Genomic DNA, 19,868 nt, shown 5'->3' with positions numbered 1-19,868 from the left:
TACACATTCAAGTGAGGCTGCAATAGAAAAATATATTGTAATATTTAAAATTATATTTGAGGTACTAGATTTTATATGCATACATTGCTTATAAAATTTTGCTTATAAAACACATTGCTAATAAAATTTATAAAATTATACATTTGCTTTTAAAATTTATAAAATTTTTTCTGAAATATTTCTTTACATAAATATGTTAAGAAAATTTTTGTATTTATTAAAAAATTTGTGGAATTTAATTGTTTGATTAAGTAACTAATTTTAATTTTTTCATTACAGATCACAAAAGTAAGATATTGTTTAATGCATTTCATGAATTTATTTCTTATTTGATTTTTTTCATATTTCCTAATTTAGAAGAGGTTTTAAAGATGACTGTGGAAAAGTTTCCATTCGTTAAGTGTAACATCCAAAGCATCCATTTATTAAGAGTAGAATAAGGAAAAATATATCGTCCATATTCTTCTCAAATTTTTTTAGAGGATATCAAATTCTAATTTCAGATTATCTTTTATTCCTTTTTAATTGAGTTCTAAAATAAATAAATTATTCTGATATAAAATAAATGATCCTTTAATGCATTTTATAAATATACTGTTATATTTATAATTTTGATAAAAAAGACTTAAGGAATTGGATTTAAGTTATAAAAAATTTTAATAATATGTTGGTCCTTTTAAGAGTTAGGTAAAATATTGTTTAAACTAAATTTTAATTTTAAAGTTAAAAGTTTTTTAAGTTCCAAAATTTTATAAAAAATTTCAACATAATTTAAATGATAAATTGAAGCTAATTCATTATTATGATATTAAATTTCTAAAAGCTGCTTAAATTTTCACTTACTTGGAATGTACGATTATTTTTCCTTTAGACAGCATATTTTTTATATTATTTATTATTTTTCTAACCAAAATTTGTTTAAAGTGTTTACATAAATTTGTGTACTTATTTTTTTAAATCAGTAATTTTTTTAATTGTGGGAATAAATTTAGTTAAAAAAATTAGTTTGCTCCTTGAATGATTTTAGAATGAACTTTAAATTGCATTGAAATATATTTAAAATTTTCGATTAAATGTTGTAAAACAGAAAGGATTATTTATTTATTTTTAGTCTCATTTTTTAAGGCAATGAAATGATTTATTTTTTCCTTTCAAGCCGGCGAAGGCAGTCCTCATGTGCACCGTAAGTAATCACTTTATTATTTACATTAATTTAAACTGCTATGAAACGTTTGAAAGGAAATATGAAATTATTCCTTAATAAGGATTTGAATTAAAGTTCTTTTTTATCATAACTCATGTAGTGAATAAAATGATGCCCACAAAAACTATCAAAAATTATTCGAATGAATTGAAAAAATTTCATTTCATGTTTGGAGCGTTTTAAACTTTAAATAATAATCTTTTTATATTTTGCTTAATAAAATATTTTCATTTACTTTCAATGTTATCTGTTCTGGAAAAAATAATATATGAAATAATATGAAGATAAAAATTATAAAGAAAACGTATTTCAAATGTTTTAAAATTTAATGAAATATTTATTATCATTAAAAATAATGATGTAAACATAGTTCAGTTTTAGAGAATTTATTTTGGAAAAATAAATCGATGGTGCAAAAATGGATCATTTGAGAATAAACAAATAAATAATAAAACATTTACTTAACATTAAATCAACATTACTTAAAAATAAAGAAATAATAAAGCATTAAATTACTGTGAACATTTGACATAAAATGAATTTAAAGATTATATATACAGCTGACTGATTTTTGATTCAATGAAGTAATTCAATATAATTTTATGATATTTCCTTTGCAGACCACAGAGAAGGAGGAGGTAAGACATCATTTAGAAACTACTTCTTTGAATCTACAGATATTTGAGGAACACAAAACATCAATTTTATTATTTTAGAGTCTATCAGTTTTGTGTTAAATAAATAGATATAGTTCCTTATAATCATGATAAAATATATAGCACATTTGTATAAGAAGAAAGTTAACATAGCGCAACTCTACAAGATAACTCTAGTTCCTGAGTTATAAAAAATAATGAATAGCGATACAAATGTTGATTGTTTCATGTTTATCTTTAAATTGATAAACATTTCTGTAATGTTTTTTTTATCAATTCTTTACTTTTATTGTAATCTAATGTTGCAGAAACTATTGATGTTGGTCAGAATATTCTCCACATTATTATAATCAATGGAAATTTCTTCATACTTTCCATTATCTTTTTTGTATCGATAAAATCTTCCCAGAAGAAAGTAGATCTCTTGAGAAATAAAAAGGATTTAAAAAATTAGCTGAAAATATTACTCAGAGACGATACAATTTTTTCTACAAATTATACTTGAAAATTATTTATAGTTTTTCTTGAAACATTAATATAAAAAGAAAAGAAATAAAATTTAAAGAAATGTTTTTCATTCTGTTTAATTTTTAGGTGAAGGCGGAGAAGGAGGACGCCATGTCCATCGTAAGTAATTTTTATGTCATAGTTTTTTAAAATTAGAATATAAATATTAAGCTTAAATATTAAAATGAACAAATAGTGAGCCATTATCTATAGAAATGAAGACTGAACTATTACACTTGTATGACGCTTAGTATGGCAAAAGTAATTTTGTAGTAGAAAAATATAAAATTATTTATTTTTATTTATATATAAACATTTGAAGAAATTTTTATTGAAATGCAATATTTATTCAACAATATTTTACCGATGATTAAAATAATTGATGCATCAGTTGACAGAATAAAAATTATTTAGAAATCAGACAATTTGCTATTTTGTGGAAAAATGTAGATTTGTAGAACAATATATTAAATTTGGCTTTTAAATGTAAATGCAATTTATATCCATAAGTCATTCTTCATATTTTGATTAATAATATAAATATAATAAATTATATTGATAAAATATTTTGACGATGTGGTTATATATAGAAATTTAATATAAAACAAAATGCAATGACAAACAAGGAAAGACATGAAATGACGACTTGTACAATACGATTAGACTTGGTTCTTAAAAAAATTGTAAATATTTAATAATTTTTCGCATGTATTTTACTTTTTTGAATACGAAATATAAAGAAAGTAAAGAATCTCCACGCTTCAAATCTGCTTATGGGAAAAACACAATTATGTCTCGCTGTCTGTGAACAAGTTAAAACTCGAAAACATTTTAAGCCAAATGAATGAAATTTGTTACATGGGTTTCTGATAAAAATTAATATCTATCAAATGTTGAGGAGAATTCATTGAAAGGGAGTCTGTCTGCTTGGCATGGTGAGTACAAATCAGTGCAATAAATAGAAAAAAACAACAACTAAAAGCTAGGTAAAAAATATTTGGTACAGAGTCTTAGAATCTATAAGATAGATTTTTTAAATCAAATTTTAACTCAAATGTCTCAACGGATTGACAGTCTGTAGGTCTGAATATTCACATGGATGTAAGCAATCCAAAAATACAATGATTTAAATCAGTGAAATTAGGTATGTCATCTTGTGACTACTCTAGTATTTCAGTGTCAAAATTTTGGTTTGAATCTCTCAGTAGAAATGTATTCAAAATGCATATCCACACATTAGATTCAGTAAAAATGTTAGATGCATTCCAAAGATCTATCTATAAGGCTATTAAGACACTCCAGACTTTACCCAAAACTCACAATTTGATGCGGTGGAGTTGGATAGGATCTTTTTTAGAATGTATAACAGAAGAACTCTCTCGCTGGTTATATTAATAGTGTTGAATTGCTATTTTAAAGATTTTCTTTTTCTTTCAGAGAAATTCTTTCTGTTATACTCTCTTTTCGTTATGAGGTTAATGTCTTTTTTATATCATTTCATCAAAATCAAGCACTGGATTTCGGAGCGTATGTTGAAAAATTAATGAAACGAAAAAAAATCTGTACACAAACCTTTTTCATTATACTCATAAAACATTTAAAGCAATAAATGATATTCTGGAAATATTGGCTTAATAATAAATAAATAATGCTGTGGAAAAAATAATATATGAAATAATATGAAGAGAATAATTACAAGGAAAATTTATTTGATAAGTTTTAAAATTTAATGAATTATTTATTATCATTAAAAATAATGATGTAAACTTAGTTCAGTTTTAGAAAATTTAATTTTGGGAAAATAAATCGATGGGGCAAAAACGGGTCATTTGAGAATAAACAAATAAATAGTAAAACATTTACTTAACATTTAATCAAAATTACTTAAAAAATTAAATAAATATTAAAGCATTAAATTACTGTGAAAATTTGACATAAAATGAATTTAAAGATTATATATACAGTTTACTGAATTTTGATTCAATGGAATAATTCAATATATTTCTTAATATTTCCTTTGCAGACCACAAAGAAGGAGGAGGTAAGACATCATTTAGAAACTATTTCTTTGCATTTACAGATACATGAGGAAAACAAAACAGCAATTTTATTTCTATAGAGTGTATCAGTTTTGTTTTAAATAAATAGATATAGTTCCCAATACTCATGATAAAATATATAACACATTTGTATATGAAGAAAGTTAACACAGAGCAACTATATTTTTAAGATACCTCTAGTTCCTGAATTATAAAAAATAATGAATAGAAATACAAATGTTGATTGTTTCATATTTATCTTTAAATCGATTAATATTTCTGTAATGTTTTTGTCAATTCTTTACTTTTATTATAATTTAATGTTGCAGAAACTATTGATGTTGGTCAAAGTATTCTCCATATTTTCTTATAACCAATAGAAATTTATTATTATTTTATTATTTTTTTGTATCAATAAAGACTTTCCAGGAAAAACGTACATCTCCTGAGAAATTAAAAGGATTTAAAAAATGAAATGAAAATATTATTAATTTTTCTGCAAATAAATATTAAAAATACTACTCAATTTTTTTCTAGAAATTATACTTGAAATTTATTCATAGTTTTAGTTGCAACATTAATATAAAAAGAAAAGAAATAAAATCTGAAGAAGTGTTTTTCATTCTGCTTAATTTTTAGGTGAAGGCGGAGAAGGAGGACGCCATGTCCATCGTAAGTAATTTTTATGTCATAGTTTTTTAAAATTAGAATATAAATATTAATCTTAAATATTAAATTGAACAAATATTGAGCCATTATATATAGAAATGAAGACTGAACTATTACACCTGTATGACGCTTAGTATGGCAGAAGTAATTTTGCAGTGGAAAAATATAAAATTATAGATTTTATTTATATATAAATATTTGAAGAAATTTTTATTAAAATGGAATAATTCTTCAACAATATTTCACCGATGATCAAAATAATTGATGTATCAGTTGACAGAATAAAAATAATTTAGAAACGTGAGAATTTGCTATTTTGTGGGAAAATGTAAAGATTTGTAGAACAATTTATTAAATTTGGCTTTTAAATGTAAATGCAGTTTACATGCATAAGTCATCCTTCATATTTTGATTGATAATATAAAAATAATAAGTTAAATTAATTAATATAATAAATTATTTTGACGATGCGGTTATATATAGAAATTTAATAGAAAACAAAATGCAATGACAAACAAGGAAATACATGAAATGACGATTTGTACAATACGATTAGACTTGATTCTTAAAAAAACTGTAAATATTTAATAATTTTTAGGAGATATTTTACTTTTTTGAATACGAAATACAAAAAAAGTAAAGAATCTCCGCGCTTCAAATCTGCTTATGGGAAAAACACAATTATGTCTCACTGTCTGTGAACACGTTAAGTCGAAAACATTTTAAGCCAAACGGATGCAATTTATTTCATGGATCTAATATAATAAAAATTGGTATATATCTATTGGTATAATAAAATAAAAATTGGTATATATCTATCAAATGTTGAGCAGAATTCATTGAAAGGGAGTCTGTCTGCCTGGCACTGAGAGTACAAACGAGTGCGATAAATAGAAAAAAAAACTAAAAACTAGGTCAATGAAATTTGGTACAATGTTTTAGAATCTAAAAGATAGATTTTTTAAATCAAATTTCAGCTCAAATATCTCAACGGGTTGACGGTCTGTCGATTTTTATATTCACATGGATGTAAGCAATTCAAAAATACAATGACTTAAATCAATGAAATCCGGTATGTCATCTTTTGACTTCTCTAGTTGTTCAGTGTCAAAATTTTGGTTTGAATCGCTCAATAGAAATGTATTCAAAATACATATCCCCACGTTAGATTCAGCAAAAATTCTAGATTCATTCCAAAGATCTATCTATAATGCTGTTAAGACACTCTAAACCTTACCTGAAACTCACAATTTGATGCTGGGGAGATGGATAGGATCTTTTTTTAGAATGTATAACAGAAGACCTCTCTCGCTGGTTATATTAATAGTGATGAATTGCTATATTAAAGATTTTCTTTTCCTTTCAGAGAAAATCTTTCTTTTATACTTATTTTTTGTTAAGAGGGGAATGGTTTTTTATATCATTGTATCAAAATGAAGAACTGGATTTCGGAGCATATGTTGAAAAATTAATCAAACGAAAAAAAAAAAAAAATCGAAACACTATACTGTACACAAACTTTTTCCATTATACTCATAAAAAATTTAAAGTAATAAATAACGTTTATCATTAGTAAGAATACTTTAATTACTCTCTTGCTTGTTTGAATTTCTCAACTTTTTTTAACTCTTAAATCATTGGGCATTTGAATGTTGTTGCTTTTTTTGTAACCTTACATTATTTTCATCAAAACATTTGTAATATAAACTATTGATATTTTTATAGACTACAAGATAGGTAAGTAGTATTTTCCATGCATTTGTGTGTGTTGCCCAATTCTAGGAGGTAAAAAGGAAAAACCATGAAAAGTTTAAAATTAAATGAGCTGAAAAATAACTATGTCCATCCAACTATTCAATAATGTAATAATTTTATTCAAAAAATAAATATATCACTAAATTAATTACAATATTTACTAATCTTAAGAAAGCAAATAATATAAGTTGAATTTTCCATACAAAAATCAAATTAGTAGGTATATAGAAACAAACATAATATTCTATATAAAATATTAATATAAGTGAATGGAAAGCTTTCCTGTAATTCCATTTAGATTAACCTCTGTTTCAGTACTTCTCATTTAGTTCAATAAAGACAGTTAAATAAATAATAAAAATTATTTCAGATAAGTTTTATCTCTTTATCTTCTCTTTTAATTTAAATTAATATAGGATAAGGGATATGAATTTTAATGATAGACTAGAGAGATTTGGAGGCTCATTAATTATTTGCTTTGGACAATCAACAAAATTAGAGATTTAGCAAATTCCCTAATTCAATATTTCATGTTCTCCGGTGTACTGAATACCTAATAATACCGTGAAGATATTAGTAACAATATTGTTGAAGATGTTTTGTTGACGGGTATCTTCTTAAAAGGAACTAATGTTCATGTTATTAAAGTGATTTTGAATGGAATTTTAATTTTTTAAAATTCTTTTTCAAAATGACAACTGTATGTTAACATTAAATCTAAAATTCTTAAACTTGAAATTTGTCTCAGATTTGGGACTATAATGTTCTAATGTCTATATTATATTACGATGATACTTTTTCCACTCACCATTTAAATTAGAAATAATATTCTATAATCTAATAATAATCGTAATTGAGTCTACAATATTCTAATTTATGCTTTTATTACTCGTTCGAGATATGTTCTGCTCCATAAAATCACAAATTTGATTACTTTTATCATCAATAATTGCTATAAATATATTTTGTTTCTCACTTCATGAATATGATAATTTAAGTTGATATGTAATAAGCAAAACTTATTCTACTTTGGCTGGCCATTTCGAGAAGTGGCTGGGAATCTTTGGCCAAAGCCTGATGTGATAATGGTAGAAGTAATTGCAATACCAAGTGCGGAACAAATATCTGTAAATGTAGGAAGAATCAATGCTTATGCAATTCGAAATCCCATGGAAGTTCAACTTGTTGTAATAAATGATGCTTAACACTATCGTAATTCTTTTCATCATTTGAAATTAGTAAAATTCACTATTAAAACAGAATACTTAAAAATAAGTAAAATATATTCATTCTTGAGTACTTCATGTTATTATAATAGCTCCGAGTAAAATAGACTTAAATTTGAGAAAGGCATGCACTCACTTTTTGAATACGTGCAGGGATTCGAATATGAGTATGTGCTTTTCTAAATCTGCAGAAATTATGCAAACCTAAATTTGCAAAATGAAATCTCGACTGGCATGGTTGGAGCCAGAAGGATTCGAACACACGCCGTTCGATCTGCAGCTGAATGCGTTGCCAACTAGGCTAATTTGTGCATGAGCACATTTGTCCAAGAAATGTTTTAAGGGTGGTCGTAAGTTTTTTTTCTGCTCCATAATCTAAGATTTCCAGATTACATTCTCTTCCAAAATATCAATTCATAAAATACGAACTTTTTAACAAGGGAAAAAAACAATATTAAGAGTAAATTAAAATAAATATAATGACATTTATGTATAAAATATAAATAAGGATATGCTGTAGGTGAAATTCGACGGATGGCACCAACAAAGAAACGTCTTTAAATAATATTAACAATAAAACTATTTTTCCTTCATATTTGTTTTAATTAGCCCTTATATTTACTATTTGCCTTTGCAAAAAAATTTCATATTTTTTGATATTTCGGGAGACAATGCAATCTAGGATCTTTAACACCCTTATAGGTAGTTGACAAATTGAGTACTCAGTTTGCCTTTGTATTCATACACGAAACGCAATGTATTTGCTCAAGATATAATTCGTCATTTTGAAGGGCGGAAATCTAATTTTCTTCATGCTATCGCGCTGTTACAGCATATACGTTCACTGAATAATTTCTATTATGACTTTAATATGAGAACACGAGTTCATATTTTTATATATTACAAGCCTATTTTTAACTCAAAGGTGTCACTTATATTTGAAATTGTTTCCGAAACAACTGTAATTAAAAAAAAAAAACAATGCACAGAAGTACGCATTTTTAAACACTTCATTTCTAAAAGTGTGTAAAACAATCTGCTCTTGATTTCTTTCTTCCTACTTTGGCCGATTGTCCCAAGTCACTACGTTAATTGGCCGGCCGAAGCCCGAAATCAAGGAAAGATAGTACATTGGCCGGTAAGTTTACAGTAACGTTGGCGCCAAAACGCGAATTGGCCGGCCTATTCGCCAACTGGCCGATTTCGGGCTTTGGCCGTAACATATATATTTAACATTATAAAAACATTCTAATATTCATATTTAGATATTTTTTCATATTTTAAAATAAAATGAGAATAGATCTGAGATAAAATTTTACTCACCTAACCCCAAATGATAATATTACATAGAATTAATTAATAATTTACATGAATAGAAAACAAATAGAACCAATAAATTCACCCAGGTTTATTTAAATTAACAAGTTATGATTAAAGAATCAATAAATTAAAGTGCACAATTCCAAATAAAGATACAGTTAAATAGTAAAAGCATAAAGGCAATTAGGAAATCACAATCTATGATGTTTTAAAGCGAACTGGCTTTGAATTTACAGAAATAGAACATTTACAATCAGAACTCAAAATCTATTTGAAACTGAACTCAACTAAAATAATTTTGATTTAAGCATCTTGAACAATTTTCGTATTAATTTCCCTAAGCATTGAATTTTTTTACTAAATATTTAATGAAATGATTAATGGCGCCATCTATCGGCACTATCTTACTAATAATGTGAAGCTGCATCTTTAAATATGTGGAGATTTAAGCAAATACGGACAAATATTGCACTCGCGTTATATGATAATGCAAGAAATATCAAAGAATTTTACTTCAGTTCTTGAGTTTATTTGGTTTTGCTAGTTAATTTCATTAGAATATTTATACAATTGTTCTATTTCATGATTGAATTTTATTTTATTTACCTTTTCCGTTTCAGGTGGAAGTGGTGGTAAGTTTCCATATTTTCAAAAAGAAAAAAAAAAAAAAAAAAAAAAAAAACAGTAAAATTGTTTTTACTAACCCTTAACTTAAAACCATTTGCACAGCTTAGGATTTTTTGAAAAGTAGAATATATGTTTTCTTTAATCAGTTTTTATTGAACTCGCAACAGACTTCCAGATACTAATAGATTAAACTGACTGAAGGAATTATCTTAAGTCTTTTATTGTTACTTAGCTACTGTTGTAACATCACAATTTTTTAAAGAAATAAATGTTTATGAATAGATTTTACAATTCTTTATTTGTTTAGGTTTCTAATATCTTAACCTGAACTAACATTGTTAGATGTTCGATAACTGTAAAATTCCAATTATCATTACTAATACTATTAAATATTATATATAATTCATTAAATATTTCATTCCAATAGGTGGAGGTGGATCAGGTGGTGGTGGATCAGGTGGTGGTGGATCTGGTGGGGGTGGAAGTAAGTTGAATATTGATTTCTTGTTTTTATTTCAATCATGAATTATGCAATTATCATTAATAAATTATCCAATTTTACTTCAATCATGAAAATTATAATTATCATTATTACTTATATAAAGTATTAAATTCTATTTATATGAACTATTAAATACTTTCTTCCAATAGGTGGAGGTGGATCAGGTGGCGGCGGCGGCGGAGGCGGCGGTAAGTTAAATATTGTTTTCTTGTTTTTATTTCATTCATGAAATTAGCATTACCAACCGAATAACATTGACTTTAACGATTCATATTTCATGTCCTTTGCTGATTGTAACATCTTCAAATTTGCTAATTTGGCTATCATTAATAATAATATAAATGAAATTTTAATAATATCAATCATTAAAAAATTGACATTTTTTAGTTTAAAAATGACTTGTATGTGCATTTAAAAATTATTCTTTCACACAAATCTAAATTATTCTTAATAATTGGAGCCCAAAAGTATTAAAATTTTATCAAAAATATTTTATCATATATTCTTAAATTGGTATGAAATCTACGAGTCTATGTACAATAACTTTATTTGTTTACAAAATAAATTTTATTCAGCATGTAAAACTGCATAAATTTTGCTTAGACATGCCATATGATAGTTAAAGTTTCAATAGAAATTAATAAATATAATCATAAAGTATAAATATAAGTAATAACAAAATGAAATCCAAAACCAAATATAAATTAAATAAAAGAGAAATTATATTTTAGATTACTCATGGATAATATTTTTTTCATCAGATTTAAGCAATTTATTTTTACATTTGAATATTATGCTTTAATTACATGAAAAGTAACCGAATGAACGACAATTAAAATATATTATTATGCATAGACTTTAGGGTATAAAATTATATATGTTAACAATGCTAAACTCAACATATCTCATTTACTATTAATTATTTGAATAGATGAAAAATATTTTTTATTGCAAATAAAGCATTCACAAGTTTGTTAATTAAATAAGATAAAAATAATTAGAATTTTAGATTTAAAATCAGACAACGAAAATTAAATGTTTATTAAAAACTTAGTTCTAAAATGTATTTTCTATAATTTTAGGTGGTCTTGGAGGAAATAGTAAGTTTGATTCCGAAAATTGTAAAAAAAATCATTCAATTTTATTCAAGTCTTATTTTATTTATACCTAAAGGATAACATTCGTAGATACAAGCTATGTATTTAATAATATTATTTCTTCTTTTTCAGTTAACCTAAGTGCTGGAGGTGGAGCTGGTGGAGGAGGTAGTGGAGGAGGTGAGTTATTTAATACTAAATGATACAAAAAATAAGTTAATAACTACATTTTACTTATTTAAAAACTCCTATTTAACGAATTGTATGTAATAGATTTACAACGAGTAATTTTATAGTATATTTAGTTAGTTGTTTTAATCAAAACGTGTGCAAATATTTAATATCGATAAATGATTGGTAGGAAAATTGACATTTATTTTTGTTAAATATAATGCATACTTCCATTTCACTTTCGAGCCAATAAATAAAAAAAAAATATATTGTTTGTTTTCTCCAAAAATTTGTTCGTTTTCTATCGGAATAGAATTGCATTATTTCATCAAAAGATCTTGTAGTACGTGATTTTATGATTTTTTTTCATTTCTAAAAGTTTTGTTCATCTTGAATGTCTCTTTTACTCATATTTGAAACTGCCATATAGAACAACAAAGAATTAGATCGAATTATAAGCTTCTAATTATATTTAATATAATATGTATTTGATAATAAAATATTCAAATATCTATTGAAGAGAACTTTGTTAGAAATTCTATAATTTCTGAGCAACAAAGACTTTTTCTGCAATTTATGATTTCAAATATTGCAGAATATTTGTTTTCTTTAATCATTTTTAATTGAATTCATAACAATCTGTGAGATATTAACGAGTTAAATAATTTTTTGATTACTTTGGGTTCATTCTGAGGAGATGAGAAGTGGATTGAGAAAAAAAATTACCAACTTATTTTTATATTATACAGGAATTTCGAGTTTTGTTGACTTCATAAGATACAATTATTTCTTTTACATTGGCAAAAAAAAAAAAAAAAAAAAAAATGTTCATTTGCTGATCAATTTTTCCAATCGCGAACTTTTTTAGTTACTTTTGTAAACAATAAGATGCTGTTTTTTATAATAATATAATTAATATATCATATCGTAAGATTCAGCACAATCAGTGATTTAAATGTAATGAAATGAATCTTTAAAAAATCAAAGGTTAATTAAATATAAGTTGATAATATACAAATAGAGTTAATTCTGCATTATACTATTTTCGTACATTTTAGCTTGCTGCAAAAATTTCGTTATTCACAAAAATTGCTGCACAAAACTACCATTTCAAATGGAAACAGAATTAATATGTATTAAAATTATTTTTAATATATCTTTATATTTCATACATTTTTTTTATTTTTATTTTTAGGTGGAATCGGAGCAAATCGTAAGTTTGTTTCTGGATTCCTGCATTGTTAAATAAGCTGTATTACTTTTAAGTAAATATACTAATTACCTGTTTATTATGCTTTCTATTTCCAGTTGACCTCAGTGGAGATGGATTTTTAAAAGATTTAGGTAAAAAAAACAACATTTTATATATTTTTTATAGCGTGAGCTCAAAATACATTTTCTACAAGAAATATTTTGGATTTAAAATGTTTCTGCAATTTAATTTCATTCTCATAATGAAATCATTCTCTTCACAGGCGAGAGATTGAAATCGAAAGGCTTCAGTCCAGAAACTATCAAAAGTAAGTTCGAAAAATCATCTATCATTTTTTTATTTCGTTTGCTCATAGAAATCAACAAAGATTACAATTTGCTGTATTATTTCAAATAATCATTCAAATAGTTTCTATAGATGCCACATTGAAAATTCTATAGGAATAATTCTTTTAGTTAAAGTAAATTTTTACATAATTTCAAATGTGAAGATTAAAAACATGTAAATTATAGAATGGATAGAAAAGAAAATGAACCAGAAACTGAAACTGTCTGTAAAATTGGATTTTGATTTATTAGAAGATGAATTTACTCATAAATCTACATTTGAACCATTTTCTTAAAGTAAAATATTTAGCATATAATATCGAATCCTATAAAATATATGTCATAGAAAATATTTTATACATGTGTGTCCATAAAAATTTTATCTTTATTCTTATAACTAAAATTTTAACTCTACCTAAAATTTTAATTTTATTTCAGAATTCACGAAGATGAGTAAGTATGACTATATTTTTTTCTTATTTCATTAATGTAATTTTTGCAGCGTTAATTTATTTAATAGTATGTTTCTGAAAATTTCAGATAAATAGTAAAAATGAGAAGTGTCATTTTACAGGAAATTATTTACAAATGGAGTATTAAAATTCAGTTCTGATTATTAATTAATGCTAAGTTTCCAATAAAATACAATTTCTTTTTGCACTTTTAATTATTTCTTATGACGGAGAAAAAATAACTAATAATAAATAATTAATTTGTATTAGATATAAGACTACATATAATACTATATATAAGACCTTCAGCCAAGAGATTTGTCGCTTCTAAGATCATAAAAAATATATTCCAAATCAAATTTATCACTTTTTTAAAATGTAAAACATATCTGCAAAAGTCGGTTTAACAATTTTTTTTGTTGCTTTATTATAAACTATTTTAACTACTCAAGGCGAGTTTGAATATATTCTGCTAAACGAAAGAAAATGATAGTAAAAGTTCACTTGGATCATAAAACATTATGGGATCCTTGTTCTCACTTACCGTTTGCCATATATGGAAGATAAAGTGATTTTACTACTGAGCGAGGAAAAGTAAAAATTTAGGAATTTTTTGATAGTCCTAAGCATAAAATAAGTATATATTTTGAAATATCGGGAAAAGTCCTATAACATGATGTCACTTTTATCAGGATACCCAGAATTCAAGTAGAGTTATAAGCGTCAAAACCTTGGTGAAAATGCAAAATCGAATTTTTTCAAAATCTTTAATGTTAAATTTCGTAAATACGATTCTAGCTACAATCTGTCAAATTTATCTAAAACATATACATTTTCCGAGCTTTTGAATGAATCTACAATAAATAATAGCAGTACTCCAGTTGAGGAAAAAGTTAGCCTTTCTTTTGCAATACATCATGGAAATCTACGTTCTTCAAAAAAGAAAACTCACAAGGAGCCATTGTAATTCTTAATTTTAATTTCTTATCCAACTTAAGTTTGCTGTTTTGCTCAGTTTCAAAAAAGCAAAATTTAAAGCCAAATAAGAAAAGTGGCATTTTTATTAAGTTATAAACACAAAAGAAATAAAGCAACTTACATCATTTTTGAAATTCATATTGACAGACTTGTATTGATGCCATTTAGTCACCTTCCTTTCATTTTCATACTTCCCAACAAATGTCTGTTTCGAAGACTGCCGAATTCAATGATGTATTGCAGACAAAAGACTAAATTTCTTTTGAACTAGAACAATAAACTGATGGACATTCAAAAGCCAATGGAATGGACAAGCACTTGGTAAATTTGACATATTCTAGCTAGAACGGTATTTGATGTATTCAGCATCAAATATTTTGATGCCTCGGCTTCAAGTCAAGTCAACTAAATAAAATGGTGACATATTATAAGAATTATCTTGCTCTTTCAAAGAATTTGTTTATTTTACATGTAAATTTGTTAGAAAATTAGGATTCTTCGACTGGTAGCATAATCGCTTTATCCGCTATAACTTTCAAACAATTAGAAATGGGGCAAGTTTGCCATATTGTTTTATAATCCACATGGGCTATTCTATTATCTTTCTTCGTTTGACAGATTTCTTCAAACTCACTCTGAATATAATTTACAGTAAATATTTTTCGGATCCTTTAGTATGTAAAGATCAGATTACTTGAATCATGTCTTTAATTAGAACTTGTTTTATAATGCAAGTGACTTTGTAAATTCACATTTTTCCCCCTTCTAATGCATTATTAATTAGAATTAAAAAAAAAAAACTTTCGAAAGTTCTAGATATTTCCAACAAATATCACATCTGTAACTTATTAAAACAGGGTAGAGTGTGACTTAACCATGAAGGTTAAAATATCTATTTTTTCAAAATATTTTAAAGGTGAATGTGACAAAGAGACAATGAAACATAAGCAGATACGATATTTTGGAGATTTGCTGCATACTATTTTATTTCTTTCACTTTTGCCATATAAAATTTTCAAATAAAGTAATTCATTGAGCATTAATTACTTTATTATTTTACTTTTGTGTGACTGTGATGCATTAAATATTCCTTTAAAATTGAAAATATGTATCTCGAATTTTAAATTGGAATTTTTGGCACAAACTAATACACAATTAAAGTTTTTTTGACAATTATTTTTCTAACACATTAATTTACTTTACAGTACGTAACATGAACATTGATCTTAGCAACCTGGATTTGAGTGACCTCGGTCTAGGCGGTGGCAGTGGTGGTGCTGGCTTAAGCGCTGGTGGTGTTCCTGGCTTAAGCGCTAGCGGTGGTGCTGGCTTAAGCGCTGGCGGTGGTGCTGGTGGAGGCGCTGGCGGTAGTGCTGGCGGTGGTGCTGGCGGTGGTGCTGGCGGTGGTGCTGGCGGCGGTGCTGGCGGCGGTGGGGGTTCTGGAGGTGCCACTGGCCCTGATCTTGCCGGTGCCGGCACACCTGTACACAAAACCGATGGTAAGTCACTTTTAAAATTCTTTGCAATTATCCTGATTTTTGTTATTCTTTATATCCCTATTATTAACATTATATATTTTTGAATAAAGCATTCCCTGTTTGAAATAATTTTTAAAGCATTTTCAACTGTATCATTGGTTTATCATTACAATATTTTGTTTAATGTTCTTAAATACAATTTTCTATAGAGCTAAAAAATTCTTAAAATGAGTTAAATTCTATCACAATTGTATAGAGAGGACTTGAAGAGAAGGGACCTCATATTCTCTGAACCTGTTTCTGGCTTATTCATTGAGACGCTAGGCAATGGGTTTTGTTTTGCTACCAACATCTAATTAAAAGATCCGTGAAGGAAGCTTAAGTTCCGTCTTAGAAAATTTCGAGGCTTTATTATTATTATTATTATTATTATTGGGACCAGAACCGCAGGAGTATTAGGAATGGTCCATGAAAGAATGAAGGCATGGACAGGACTCGATTGTTTTTGGTTCTCAGCTTGCATGATTTTCATGAGGGATAGTGAATGGCTGAATATTTCAGATGTTGATGAAGGACACCGAATTTTGATTAAGAAAATCAGCAATTTTTTTAACATAAAATTTACTGTTAGAAGTGTTTTAATTTATATTTATTTTTTATAGTACTCAATTTTTTCTAGAATATTCCATCTATCTTAGTTTCTGAAATAGTTTATGTTAAAGATAGTGATTGATTGCCTTATGGACTCTTTGAATAAGAAAAAAACCTTCTAAGAGAAGAATGCTGATATTTCTACTTTGCACAATTTCTACTTTCATCAATTCTGATGACAGAAATATTTTATGAAGTACATATTAATCGTTAGTGAAATGAAAAAAAAAAAAGTTTTTTTTCTTTGTGTTTTCAAGGGATAAGTAAGATTCCTAAATGTCAGTAAAGTACTATAATGACAACTGATATTCTTAAGAATAAAATTTATATTAATTAAAATTTGAGAACTTTAAAAAATATTTAGTACAATTGATAAAATTCTTTTGAAGAAGAAAAAACCTTGAGATTTATCCAGTATCTGAATGTATATATATATATATATATATATATATATATATATATATATATATATATATATATATATATATATATATATATATATATATATATATATATATATATATATATATATATATAAATTAATAACGAAACTAAAGTGAAATTAAAACAAATTTGAAAATTTGAAAACAGGAAAATGTTTGAACTTCATATCTTTAAAAAATATGTCGGATACCGAATATTAAATTAATTTATCAGATATAAAACGTAAGTAAAGATTATTATAGTGCACCTTCTCAGAAACTGAATTTTGAGAAGCCTGTATATAAATTAAAATCATAAATAGATGAATAAATTATTTTTAGTGATGGTAATCGAAACAAAATTTGTTCACCTATATTCTGAAACTCTTTTTCAATTCCAGAACACGTTCCTTCATCACATAGAAGAACGTGTACTTAAGTTCGGCACCTTTCCGTGCCTATTCAAAATATGCTGCTGTTCTGCTCTGATGCGTGAAAAATTTGACAAATATATTGTGATTTCATTGGATTTAAATAAAAATATAAAGTAAAAAAATCAAAGCGAACTGCAGTGGTTACTAACTGCCGAGGAATTAACATATGTTGGAATATCCAGATCTTTTTCCTTATACTCCACGAATTTTGATTTTTCTATAGACTCAGCCATTCATAGGTTCGAAAGCATCTCTATTTTATAACAGATTCAGCATATTTGAAGTTGTGGGATGAATATAAAATATAATCAAATAATGGATTGTGGAAAATTATTACAAATTGGTTCTAGAGTTAAAACATTTCCTATCTTAATAAAAGAAGTCATATGAAGAGTTCTCAAATATAGGGACTGTATATGAGAACTCTTCAAACTTAACTAACGCTGACTGAGAGACAAGTGACACTGTTCCGAGAACTCTGTAGCTGAAACTATTGACTGGAAAGCCTCAAAATTTGGTTTGGGGATTATCTTCATTAGCCCCCAAACCAAATTTTTGAGCTTTTCTGGCAATATTTCCAGGTACAGAGCTCTCGGAACAGTGTCAGTTTAAAAAAAGCACCCTGTATATTCTGAATAAAATACTTAATTATATAAAACAGGAAATATCTTAATTATACTAAAAATTCCTGCATTAGATTTTGCTGAAAGAAATTATCTATACTTTTTCTGAACTTTCAAAATTAATTGCGTTGATGGAAATAATTACAGAATCAAATAATAATAATTTTGATGGTATTGATAAATCAGTATAATAGAGTTTTAATTGTAATTTTTTTGGAATTTTTAAATTTTGTAATTATTATAAATGTTTTATGTAACATTTATTTTTTTTATCTCTTTTAGGAAGGGACAGCTGTAAGTACAAAATTATTTTAAATTTTAAATTACTTTATTCTTTCAATACTCATATAACTTCCTTGCTGTTTAATGTATTTTCCTATAGTCATTTTATTTAAACTTTCTTTGAGACATGAGTCATTTATAAAAAGGTATAATTCAAACAAGAATAGCTGTATATCCTGCTCATAACTTCCTACTAATTGAATGTTAAGTTGAAAATAGTTTAATTTATAATCTTTGTAATCTTCCACGTTATTAAAAATGATTTTATTTATTTTCCCTTTCTAGTGCAACCAGGAATGTGTAAGTGAATTTAAGACTTCTGTTATTTACTTGATTTTTTTAAATAATTCTTTTATGCAATCTTAGTAATTATTTGCCATAACTAATAAAAAGATGGCAAAGAATAAGAATAATAAAAGAGAACGAAATTGATAAATATTCGGCCATTTCTTTATCAGCTGAAAGTGTCAGATATTGAATTAAAAAGGAAAATGAAATGTAAATAATTTGTTTATTATCAAAATATTGCAAATATTGTTTGTAGAATTTCTTATGTTAAAAATTAGGATCTTAAAAAAATATAAAAAATTAATAACATCTTTTACCCGATATGTTGGAACACACTTTACCTTTCGGAAATTCAATTTATATATTGTTGGTTAAAAGCAAAATAATGAAACAAATAAGTCGATATTTTAAGCAGGTATGTCAGTTAAAGCATCAATTTTTCAAACTTTTCAAATCTAAACAAATAGGTTGCCAGTTTTAGATTAGAATTATTTAATAATTTATAGTTGCCAACTCTATTATTTAATTCCAGCATTCTATTTCTAATTATGCAATCTGACATATCCTAGTGAATCTCGAAGCAAGAGATTTCTAATTATGTTATTTATAAGTTTGTAAAATTATTTAAATTGGCTTTAATTATATCATATAATTAAAGGTGTTAAATTTGTAGTTTAAAAAGGTAAATTTGTAAAAGGAATACAGGAATGAAGTAAATTTATTCCGGAAATGCTTTCGTTGTAAAAGTTTTGCATATCGGTTTATAGTACAACTCTACTTTTTATTGCCGATCCAATTTAAATTGATTACAATATCATGATTATTTTGAAACTATTTCATTTAAATAATAGTTTATTTCAAATATTTATTTCATATAACATGTTTTTATTTTGAAAATAATTCGTGAAATATTTAATTTAAAATCACATCATTATTGGTTCATTTCTT

General features: G+C 25.8%; 1 protein-coding gene across 1 annotated transcript; it reads left to right on the top strand.

The window, feature by feature from the left end:
* The first annotated feature begins 371 nt into the window (after positions 1–371).
* On the top strand, positions 372–18,940 carry LOC129962331 (uncharacterized). The gene is made up of 17 exons (XM_056076077.1): positions 372–402; positions 1,825–1,842; positions 2,455–2,487; positions 4,391–4,408; positions 5,046–5,078; positions 6,801–6,812; positions 9,997–10,008; positions 10,431–10,487; positions 10,655–10,693; positions 11,588–11,605; positions 11,735–11,782; positions 12,969–12,986; positions 13,082–13,117; positions 13,249–13,293; positions 15,948–16,241; positions 18,633–18,644; positions 18,918–18,940. Exons 1-17 carry the CDS (start codon positions 372–374, stop codon positions 18,938–18,940), a joined length of 747 nt encoding a protein of 248 aa, XP_055932052.1.
* Positions 18,941–19,868: the final 928 nt, after the last annotated feature.

The sequence above is a fragment of the Argiope bruennichi genome, chromosome 2, assembly GCF_947563725.1.
Source record: "Argiope bruennichi chromosome 2, qqArgBrue1.1, whole genome shotgun sequence".
In the NCBI taxonomy this organism is placed as follows: Eukaryota; Metazoa; Arthropoda; class Arachnida; order Araneae; family Araneidae; genus Argiope; species Argiope bruennichi.
The sequence above is the reverse complement of the archived record's forward strand: the minus strand, read 5'-3'. Positions and strand labels throughout refer to the sequence as shown.

Bases quoted from the DNA above. Each gene is read 5' to 3' on its own strand.
- LOC129962331 (XM_056076077.1), top strand. From the start codon at position 372: ATGACTGTGGAAAAGTTTCCATTCGTTAAGT. The intron at 13,118-13,248 runs GTAAAAAAAACA...TTCTCTTCACAG, and splicing joins TGGATTTTTAAAAGATTTAG to GCGAGAGATTGAAATCGAAA. The intron at 13,294-15,947 runs GTAAGTTCGAAA...TTTACTTTACAG, and splicing joins CAGTCCAGAAACTATCAAAA to TACGTAACATGAACATTGAT.